The sequence below is a fragment of the Clupea harengus genome, chromosome 16 (genome assembly GCF_900700415.2).
Source record: "Clupea harengus chromosome 16, Ch_v2.0.2, whole genome shotgun sequence".
In the NCBI taxonomy this organism is placed as follows: domain Eukaryota; kingdom Metazoa; phylum Chordata; class Actinopteri; order Clupeiformes; family Clupeidae; genus Clupea; species Clupea harengus.
In genome coordinates, this window is record NC_045167.1 from 19216645 (window position 1) to 19228530 (window position 11886).

Genomic DNA, 11886 nt, shown 5'->3' on the forward strand with positions numbered 1-11886 from the left:
ATGACTACAAGGCAGTATTGATCCTTTTTTTTCTAAAGGTCATGTTGGGTCTACGACAGCCTGAAAGAATGCAAACAGTTGATCTTATAAAAGTCTACATTTTCTTCTAAAGGCACAAACCAGAGGCGAAGCCAGATTCCAGAGGTATACAATTTTCTTTTTATTGTTCAGAGTGTTCCAGAAAGGCACTAAAATAAAGTGAGAAAAGCTTGATGAAACCAGGAGTGTGGAGCAGAGGACAGAAAGGGAAAACTTGAGATACTGTAAACACACACACACACACACACACACACACAAGCGCACACACACACACACACACCACATCTAAACACACACACACACACACACATAACAACAACACATGTCACACAGCTAGCTATTGTAAGGGAGGGATCAGAACTTTGGGAAAAATAGACTCCAGGTAGATGGATGTATTTATCTGACAATGCCTAAAACTTCACGTTCAAAAGATTGTACAGGCTTCGTAAAAGAGAGGGCAAAGAATGAATGCATATATAAAACAGCAAAAACTTCTGTTCATGTTCTTTTCCTCAACAAAAAAAAAAGATAAATAAATGAAACAAAAACAAAACAAACAAAGGTTCCTTCATAGCATTCAGCAAATTATTACACTTAATGGAATACGACTCAATTCAGCAGCATATTCAGCATTTAGTCCTCTGTTGGGATGTCTCAACTGATGGTCGGATGGGTGAGAGGACACACTGCAGACGCTCACACACACACACACACACACACACACTCGGATGCTAGGGGTGTGTGTCCTTGGGATGGGTGAGGCAGACAGAGAACTGGGAAGCAAGGGAGACACGAGGGCAGGGTGGCTGGTCCCTCTGAGGCCTTCTTGCAAGACGATTGGAGAGTGCTGCTGTCCATCACCGGATGGGGGCGGTCGATTGGTGGTTTTCCAGCTCAGAGGTCGTCCTTGTAGTAGCCCAGCTTGGCATATGACATCTCCTTGCGTAGCTGCATGACCTCCCAAAACATCTGCTCAGCTGTGAGTGAGGGATGGGAACACAGGAAGTAACGACAACATTATACATTATATACAAGTCCAGCTAATCATTATGAGTGGAGTCTTCATACATTATGTACAAGTCCAGCTAATCTCCCTACCTTCAAAATATTACTAAGGGAGGTTTCACACTGACTTAATACTGCCTCAGTTGAGGTTCACTTCACCCATATGCAGTGATGGGAGAGAGAAAAAAACGAGAAAAGAAAACACAGATCGCTCCACTTCCTGTCTATCCTCCAATTAGCAGAGCAGTGACCTTGAGGCATCCAAATCAAGCGCACTCATTGGCTGAAATGTAACGCTAATGGGAATGGCTTTCTGAATTCTGCTTAAATCAGAAGTCTTGAACTGTCCCTCTGGGAAGCATTACCGTCACACACACACTCATTTCTTAGCTGTCCCTCTGGGAAGCATTATTGTCACACACACACTCATTTCTTAGCTGTCCCTCTGGGAAGCATTATTGTCACACACACACTCATTTCTTAGCTGTCCCTCTGGGAAGCATTATTGTCACACACACACATATTTCTTAGCTGTCCCTCTAGGGAGCTTTCCTGTCCATCCCATACACAAACACACTTATTCTTGAGCTGTCCCTCTGGAGAGAATCGCCTCTCTCTTGCTGGCTATCTCGCTATGTCTGTCTCTCTCTCTCTCTCTCTCTCCCCCCCCCCCCCCCCCCCACACACACACACACCACGGAGAGTATGGTGTGTCAGCTTCAAATAGTGCATCAGAGTTCTTTTCACTGACGAGAGCACACACAGATGGATGCCTGTGGAACTTACCACTGACACGGAGATGGAAAGTCTCAAGTACACCTGGCTGTGTGTTCCTGTAAGTCTGTGCTCGTGTGTGTGTGTGTGTGTGTGTGTGTGTGTGTGTGTGTGTGTGTGTGTCAGAGAGCTCACCATCTTGCTGCTTGACCAGGCCCTGCTGGATGTAGCGGATATACGTGAAGAAGTTGCAGACGGAGGTGATCTGGCAGGACAGGGGAAGAAGAGCATCATCACCACCACCCTCCCATCAACAAACAGTAACCTCAACCAACTTGAAGTGCTAGGGAAAGTAGCAGTGGGTCTGTTGCCGGTTGACCGTCCCTTCAGGGTTTTACTCCAACAGGATGTCAACACACTCGGTTGAATGAAGCCTGCTGCTTTAAGCTCTGTTTGCATAGTATTTATACTCAGATGAAAAACGTTAAGCTATGAATGGGTACTGAGATCAAACGTAGCCCAATCAGCTTCCTTATCTTCTGGTGCATTAGTGCTGTACTGTGGTGTTGCTTGTTAAATCAACACACAGCAAATTAAATGTGTCTTTTTCTCCTAACATTAAACAATTCAAGATATAGCACTGACGTTATTTCTGATTCCCAGGTGATTACCATAGTAATTCTTCTTTGTTCTCCAACATTTTTTAACAGGGTACAAAAAAAAATAGGGGTTTTATTGCTGAGAACTAATAAGGCCTTCTTTTCTACCCCTCTACCCCTCTAACTACTCTCTCAGCTCTGAGACAGACTGCCCCCCACCCCACCCCACCCCAGGGGCAGATGCTCACCCGGTAGCGGCAGAATGGAGACACGTAGTAGTAGTTGCTGGAGTCGCCGAACTTGATTCTGTGCTTGCAGGTTTTGGTCTGGCCACTGAGGGCACATTTTCTGCAGGAGGAACAGGAGAAGGGGAGATGTATGAGACAAGGCGATAATAGTGTTCACAGCTATGGGACTGATTACCGAGCCGTGTTTCCCCAAAGCATTGTTGTGGGACGATCATCATTAACTGAGAGACAGACGATCTCTCTCTCTCTCTCTCTCTCTCTCACACTTTTTTCGGCCTTTAGTCACAGTGATCGTAGAACAGCGATGGTTTGGGGAAATGGAGCCTTGGTCATTAAAAAAATAAGGTATTGCTCAGTATTGCACTGATTTTCATGGAGCCTACAGGGCATCAAATCTATTATGTTCAAAGTGTTATCAGTCTGGTGATCAGCCTTCACTTTTTTTAGTTAGAGAGCTTTGAGAGAGCCAGAGAAAGGCTGAGACTGAGAGTGAGGGAGAGAGAGAAAGACAGAATGAAAGATCTACAGAGAACTAAAAAAGAAAGAAAGAAAGGAAGAAAACAAGTGGTATGATGTGCAAAGTGCATGAGGCAATGGTGGCAAGCATGTGTGTGAAAAGATGCAATAAATCAGAGAGAGAGAGAGAAAGAAGGAGAGAGAGAGTGAGAGAGAGAGAAGGAGAGAGAGAGAGAGAGAGAGAGAGAGAACTTTCATTCACTTACGTGACTATTTCAGACCTCCAGCCACTAGGGGGCAGCCCAAACCCGAGCGTGAGGAACAGAAAGGAGGACAGGAGGGAGGACGAGGAACAAAAACAAAGGACCGACAAAACAAAAACAGATGGAGAGAAAACTGATGACAAAAGGAAGGAGGCCCAAACAGACAGCAGATCACAGTGAAGCCAGGAGAGAAGCGTGGCCGCGGTGAGGTGGTGTGGATAGAGAGTGACGGAGTGAGAGAGGAGAGAGAGAAGGAGAGAGAGAGAGCACAGGCTGGCCTGGGTGATAGGAAACTGAAGTCAACCAACAGGTCAAAGTTCAGCAGGCTACGTCAGTGGTCTTTCGGTTAAGGATTAGGATTAAGTTTGCAAGGATTCACTGACCAAACTGGAGATGAATGATTCTGGGTAGAATATCTCGGCTTAAGCAGCACTGATCCAACCAAAACATTCCTTTCATTGTACAACAGACTCCTAACCCAGGTCAGGTGTGGAGAAGGGGAAGTCGTTTGGCAGTGGGTGGGTTGTGATTGGCTGCCGAATGACTAGTGGAGCATCTATGGAAATTGGAACTGAGAGACTCAGGTTACAACTGGGTTGTAAGTCTCTCTTTTCTGCAGCTCTGCTGTTCCAGCTGATTACTATTCCACCCAGCTCTAATAGAGCAGGCGCGCACACGAACACACACACACACACACACACACACACACACACACACACACACACACACACACACACACACACACACACACACACACACACACACACACACACACACACACACACACACGACTATATTTGACCAGAGGGGAACAAGGAATGATTGATTGAGATTGAGCTTCTAATATAAAGGAGAAGGAATAAATTATGATGAAAGAGTGAAGAAGATACATGACTAGCAAGGGAATAAATGTAGATTGGAGTAACCCTAAGGTTGTGTTTAATGTGTGTGTGTGTGTGTGTGTGTGTGTGTGTGTGTGTGTGTGTGTGTGTGTGTGTGTGTGTGTGTGTGTGTGTGTGTGTGTGTGTGTGTGTGTGTGTGTGTGTGTGTGTGTGTGCGCGCGCGCGCGTGTTGTCTTGCTCTCGCTTCCCAGGCACATTGACATTCAGGCATGAGACGCAGTACTGTTGAGTTGAGACACTGAGAAACACACTTTTCAAACCAAACCTTTTCCATTATCATCATCTGTTTTAAGCAGGTCACAGAACAGAAATAACTGTTTTTTTTTGCCTGACCCTTTGAAATGACAATGCAGTAAGATGTCTTGATTGTATAACATCTTAGAATAGTTTTGTCTTTCTATTTTTATCAATCTAGCATATCAGTGTGAACTAAACACACCCTGTGGCATGAATGCTAACTTGGAACATCTTGATTATCATCTACTGGTGACAAACATGTTTTTTTCCCCTCTCTGTTTGCTGTGAGACCTTTTACTGACATTGGGCTATGTAACATGGACAGTCTTTTCATTTCACCAGCGTTCACACAATAGCATACAGGTAGTGTATATTTGCAGACATGTCAGTTTGATCAAACTACAACTGATGTCCCTGTCCTTGTGTGTGTGTTTGAGAGAGGGTGTGTACTATTCCTTCACTTCCCTTCAGTGTTTGTCTTTTTATCACACCAGAACACCTGTGTTTACCTGAATGTGTGTGTGTGTGTGTGTGTGTGTGTGTGTGTGTGTGTGTGTGTATGTGTGTGTGTGTGTGTGTGTGTATGTGTTTGTGTGTGTTGAGGGTGTTAAAATACACGGATGCATCATAAAGATCTGAAGGTGGCGATGCTGTTGTATTGATTGTGGCATGTGAGTCCATCATCAAGTGTAATCATACTGAATAATAAAGTATGCACCTGAAATAACATAGTTTGGCTAAGTACGGAAGTATACTTCAGATCCCCCCCTGTCCTTCCAGTCTCTGTCCACTCACAAACAGATCACTGTGTGCCAGGCCCATCTGTCAGATGAATTAAGTGTGCAACCACAGACAGGTACACTAGTTATGGCAAACATCCATGTTAGTCTACTCAAGTTCCAAATATTTATGCTAGTCTGTGTGTGTGCATGCGTGTGTGTGCGTGTGTGTGCATGCGTGTGTGTGTGTGTGTGTGTGTGTGTGTGTGTGACACTCACTTTGGTCCTCCACACTCCACAGCAGAGGCTTTGACTACGGGCAGCGGCTGGAAGCCCACGGGCTCCACGCTCAGAGTGTTCTTCTCCACTGCCTCCAGGATAGACGATCCCAGCTAGAACACACACACACGCACACACACACACACACACACACACACACACACGTAAGCACACAAACACGCCCGAGCAGACAAATACACACGCACACAAAAATGTGTAATACATTTATACAAATGCACATCTGCTACACATCTGACCCATACGCACCGTTGCACTAATTACGCTCACTTGTGATGTTTCACCAAGCAGAGAAGATATCTTTAGACAGATGGCAAAATAAATACTCAATATACTGACAGAAATATACTGTACGACTGAAACATTTCTCTCTGATCAGTGAGACAACAAACACAACACATGAACTGGATTCACTACTGTGTCACTGCTGGGTCACGCCTCCGAAGGCACTGGACATTTTCGAAAAAAGTGATCTGACTACTTAATGCACTGCAGCAGGGTGCTTTGTTACTGTGCCACACAATCCCACTGAAAGAATGGCACTGCTCCCTAACAGTGACTGTGTTGAAAGCAGGAGTCACCCAACCTGCTGGGCAGCATCTCTGCATCCAATTTGGAATCCGATACCTGCGTGTATTACAGTGTGCAGGATCGGAGCAGGGAGATGCTGCAGTACCTGCACATGGCCACTGGTCGGCAGTGCGTCAGGGCGTAGAAGTCTTTGACAGGAAACAGAAGGGTTGAATCACTGTTGACATGGGTGGCGGTTGGGCTGCCCCCTGATTTTCGGCTTATATAAGCCCCAGGCTACCCCCACAACAACCCAGGTGCCGGTAACCCAACGGCCGTCTTGGAAAATCAACCGTCACCACCAACCGTCAGTTAACCCTAGGCACAACACTGTTTCGGCTAGCTACTACAGAAGCCCAACAGGGCCAAATAATGTGATCAGGCAGAAGAGTTACCACTATTGCCTTCAGCCAGGATTTTTCTTCATAATTGCACACTTACAAGGCCTACATTTGAGTGCAATACAGCCAAGACATTTAGACGAGATGTGGATGTTTTCTTGTACTACCTGTCCGTCAGTGGCAGCTCACATACCTGACAACAACATCTAGACAGGGGCCCTGGCCAAACCGGTAGAGTGACTATCCACTGGAAGCAGGGCCCCACATGGAGCGCAGCCTTGGCTTTGTGCCAGAGGAGATCTGTGCCTGTCCCGTGGAGGTCACTGCAGTTTATGTGCTGATCTAGTGCCAGTTTGGCTGGTTTGCTTATGATGGATGAAACTAGGCTCTGACAGATGAGAGTCTGATCAATGATCAGCAGGGTTAACGTGGGAACACAGACTAATACTTCAACTATCATTCAGCTGAAAGCGAGGCATGATTTATGTGTTGTGGGAGAGTGTGAGCTACAGACAGTATGACTATGAAACACTTGCAACACAACACAACACAAAACACACACACACACACACACACGCACAAATACTCCTCTCTTTCACACATACACCTCTCCTATACACACACACATACACACCCACACACACCTCGCTTTTGGAGAAGGTGAGGCAGGGGTAGATGTCCTCTCTGTAAATGCGCTCCAGGAAGGAGCCGCTCCTCTCCACGGTGGGCTCTTCCTTCCACGCCCTAAACTCACCGAACAACAGCGAGTCCACCTGGAAACCACACACACACACACACACACACACACACACACACACACGTCAATTTGAGTGTCATCATAACATTCCTAGCTTCTAATTCTCTGAGCAGGAAGGCGACAAAGGCCAGCACTCTCAAACACACACACACACTCTTCCCTGACCCCCTAAAAAAGAGGTCACCCAGCGGCTACTAGTATACCTCTGAGGTATTTGCCAGAGTTGTGCGAGAGAGAGAGAGAGAGAGAGAGAGAGAGAGCGTCAGGTTGGACAGCCTGACAGAGCTATGACAGAGCCATGGCTCCCTGCTGGCCCTGTGTGTCGGCGCTGAAGAGGGAGAGTAAACAACGCTGCTCCCCGGGCTGAAGGAGAGGCCATCCTGACACCGGCCACGTTTGCATACGCACGAGCAGCACAGGAAGAGAAGGGAGACAGCTGGCCAAGAGAAAGCAGAGAGCTTCAACACCCACAGGCCGTCAAAGACACACACACAAACACACACACACCTACAGAGACATGCACACACATGCAGACACACACATAGGTATACACATGTACACACACACACACACACACACACACACAGGTATACACATGTACACACACACACACACATACATACAAGGATAAGGTAAAGAAAGTGGAAAATTGGAGTGGGTATTAATGCTAGTTTTCCAAAGTGCAGTAATCTAGACAACAAGGACAGAGAGAGAGAGAGTAAGAGAGGGGGGGGGCAATAAAAAAAAAGGTCAAGGATACACATTATACCCAGTGACCAGACAGACACACACACACACACACACACACACAGGATAGAAGCTCTAAAAGTCAGATCTGTGCTCGGCTTGCGAGGCTACAGCTATTTCCCTCTATCTCTCCAGAACTGAGCTGCTCCATGCACGACTGTGTTCCACCCCTCAGGCATCCGGGATGGATTAAACACCAACCGCCTAATCTTTAACTACTATCATAACAGTGGAGGAGCGTGCGCGCGCACACACACACACACACACACACACACACACACACACACACACACACAAAAGAAAAATGTCCACATCTCCCCCTTCCCAACCCCCCCACCCCCCGTCAGAGAGGGAGAGAGGGTGGGGTTGTTGCACTCAGACAGCCGAGGCAGGATCAATAGCCTGATAAGCCAGATGGCTTAGGGAGGAGGGGAGACTGAATGAGACAGGTCTTTTTTTAAAGACAACATGAGCATCGCTATATAAACTCCCTTCTTTAAGAGAGATGGGGGCATCCTGAGTTCAGAGGATCAGTGGAGGGAGTGTGGGAGTGTGAGTGGGTGAGTGTGTGAGTGTGTGCTTGTGTGTGCTTGTGCGTGTGCGTGTGCGTGTGCGTGTGTGTGTGCGTGTGCGTGTGTGTGTGAGAGAAAGACAGGGTACAGGAGGAGTTTAGGGGGCATGGATAGGTTTCTTTTGTAGACTGAGAGAGAGAGAGAGAGAGAAAGAGAGAGTGAGAGAGAAAAGAGAAAGAGAGGCAAAAAAAATGAGAGTGTTTGTGTGTGTGAGACAAGGTGTATGAGTGTGAGTAAACATGTTGAACTTGGCAGCAGACGGGTAAGGGACAGCTGACAGCGAGACAGTGAATAAAGTGATGGAAGAAAATGAAAGGTGATCGAGTGACAGCCGAGACAAATGCAGCGAGGCAGACCAATCGGCAGACCAATCAGCAGAGGAGCGAAGGAGAGAAAGAAAGAAAGAGCACAGTGACGGAGGAGAGTAGAAGGAAAGATGTGAGAGACAGATAGTGAAAGCACACATCAGATGGGTGAGAGGCCCTGTGCACACACACTGCTGGGAAAATTCAAATTTTTCCCAGTGTGGATACGGTATGTGAACGCCACTTCGTGAATGCCAGATCGGGATATCTATTACGGAAGCGTGAATTCTTCAGGCAATGTGGGTTTCCCCGTTTGACATTCTTACATGGACATGCCACCAAGATTTATACTTCAGCGTCGATATAATTAGCCAATTAGTGGATGTCAAACCAGAATTGTACGAACGGATGGGAGACAGATTGTAATGGGAAGTCCGACCCTGTATGACGAGTCCTAATGTGACACACCTGATGTAGATCATCAAGCCCCTTTGGGGACATTACAGCATTAGAGTCAGGTGTATTTGATTAGGGTTGTAAAACCTTGCCACAACACAAACACACACACACAGACACACACACACACACACACAGACACACACACAGCAGTACAAGTGAATTGACTGGCACTGCTAGGCTCAGTGAGGTTAACAAACGAATGGAAGTGGAGCTCATAAGTTAGTGCAGCTTCAACTGGTAAACAGTCTTGAAGGCCGTGATTGAGCCCTCGGCTAAAGAGCTAATGGGATGACGTGTGTATTAGCGGAGACTTCAGTGGCCCAGCCTCTCATTCTCAGGTGTGGCTTCAGGCTACGCAGTGTGTGCTAAGCTCACATGGGGGGCAGTGACTTGTGCAAAATCACACCTTATCACATCGTTTTGGGAAAGGGGTAAAGAAACCATGAACCATAGAGATACAAAGACAAATCCCCTGGGGATGGACACACACACACACACACACAACATGAGAGACAGACAGAGAGTGAAACACACAGTGAGAGAGAGATAAGCAGTCATTGAGAGGCAGAGGTAAACAGAAAAGATAAACTGAGTAGAAACAAACAGCTGAGAGCGTTTGGATCAGGGATGTTCCTTCTACTCCGTTCTACTGTTCTAAAGGCTGACCTCTTTGCACTCGCGCACGATGGGCTGGGGGGCGCTGTTCTCCTGCTGGCTGCCCAGCATGGCGCTGGTGCTCTTGTTGCGGGCGTGGCCCTTCTTGAAGGGGGCTTTGGGGCCCGACGGCAGCTCCTTGCTGGGCGAGGTGGGGGAGGTGGAGAGGACCAGGGTCTTCAGCGCTGCCACTTCTGCCTGCAGGACATCGATCTGAGGAGGGACACAGAGAGGAGACATGAGACACCCCGATGTCACAATAACACAGCAGCGGTCTACTGCTTGTGCACGCTTTCTGTGCTATGTGCTAAAGATCCTCTGCTTCACTGCTGCATTGAGATATTCTAAAACATAAATCTAATGAGACGGCTGTGAACGGTAGCATTTCAAAGGAAAATGGGTGACAAATAAAGTTGATTCCTATGGCCCAGCACTTGCTATAAGTATGTATTATTAGCACTTCACTAATCTGAGTTTTAAAGCAAGACCAGGAGAAGACTTCAGAATTTGATGAGAAGACAGAGCACTCCTTTAATGCGTAAATATAAGAATGCCTTGCAAGACAATGTCCAAAAACAATAATAAACCAATATCTCTTTTCCCGGTGATGCACACACACACTATCCAGGTTTCCACTATTGGGCCAAAGGAGGGAAGCCGGTTGCGTTTCCATGGTGACTTCTGGGGCTTGATGGTGCCTTCCTAGGGCCCAGCCACAGCCACAGCAGCTTTGGAGCCGCTACACTGAGGGCTGTTTGGAGGAGCAGAAGAGTGCTGAAGCGGTCCAGAACCGCTGATGTTGAAGCTCTTAGTGTCACACCTCAGCATCACAGTGCTGAAGCGGGGAGGAAAGGTGCCTTTGGATCACTCTACCTGTCATCAATCACCAATCATACACACACCACACGCACGCACAGGCACACACACACACACACACACACAGGCACACACACACACACACACACACACACACACACACACACACAGGCACACAGGCATCACACACACACACACACACCATACACACCACGCACCACACACACACAACGGGCACCGCCAGCCTCTCCAAGCCCTCGAGCGCCGTCGCCCAGCATACAGAGTGCTCATTAAGGCACCATCAGAGGTCACAGACTCTATTACCACAAGTGCCATACAGAGAGGAGAGAGAGAGAGAGAGAGAGAGACAAAGAGAGAGACAAAGAGAAAGAGGGGCAGAAAGTGAGAGAAAGAGAGAGAGCGACAGAAAGAGAGTGAGAGACAGAGCGAGAGAGAAAGACAATTGATGAGCGAGAGAATGAGAGAGTACCCATTGTAATTCTACTAATGAATCCCTCAGACAGGTGCAGGTGGCCATTTTGTGTTCAACACAATTCAAATGAAAAATGACCGCTTGTAAATATACATTTATGACTCTCAGATAGGTGCGGCCTCTTTGTGAACAGATTTGCCCTTGGCACCCACCAGCATAGTCCATTTCTTACAATGCAGACTGTTTTAATATTGTTTTCTTTTCATTTCACCTTGCTTACCTTGGTTGAAATCCTGCGAATCCCTGAGATGGTTTCAAACCACTGACTCACTTTTGCATTTTGAATGCAATGTCCTGAATGCTTTCATTATTTTGGAAAGATCTCACCCTCTGGTTAGCGTTAGCATGTTTTAGCTGCTGGTGCTTACCTTGCCGATTAGCTTTAGCATGCTTTGCTACTGGTGCTTACCTTGCCGAGAGCTTCCTTCAGCTGCTTCTCTGCCGCGGCCTGCTTCACGTTGGCCTCCCGCACCATCTTATGGGCCTCCTGTGGGTGAGAGAGCACAGTTCATACAGGCCCCCCTCAGTCGCCTTCTGCGGCACTAAAACTACCCTCTCCCATGATGCACCACACAGACAGACCCAGCACACAGAGTCTGCCTCACACCCAGAGAAGCATGCCACTCGGCCCCTCCACCAGGAAGTAGGTGAACGACAGTGACAGGCAGAACAAACAAGTACAGAGAAGGAAAG

At 47.3% G+C, this 11886-nt stretch overlaps 1 protein-coding gene across 3 annotated transcripts in view; it reads right to left on the bottom strand.

Moving 5' to 3' along the window:
* Positions 1–136: 136 nt before the first annotated feature.
* Positions 137–11886, bottom strand: part of LOC105912432 (RAB3A interacting protein (rabin3)) — a 31534-nt gene continuing 19784 nt past the window's right edge. For 2 of the 3 annotated variants that reach the window (XM_031582697.1, XM_031582695.1), the window contains 8 exons: positions 11603–11680; positions 9897–10097; positions 7035–7163; positions 5462–5574; positions 3328–3351; positions 2606–2705; positions 1954–2023; positions 137–1016 (listed from right to left, as the gene is read on the bottom strand). In XM_031582697.1, coding sequence (XP_031438557.1) covers positions 934–1016; positions 1954–2023; positions 2606–2705; positions 3328–3351; positions 5462–5574; positions 7035–7163; positions 9897–10097; positions 11603–11680 — 798 coding nt within the window. In that variant the 3' untranslated portion in view covers positions 137–933. The remainder of the gene's footprint in view (positions 1017–1953; positions 2024–2605; positions 2706–3327; positions 3352–5461; positions 5575–7034; positions 7164–9896; positions 10098–11602; positions 11681–11886) is intronic. The other variant, XM_031582696.2, reaches the window with a different exon arrangement.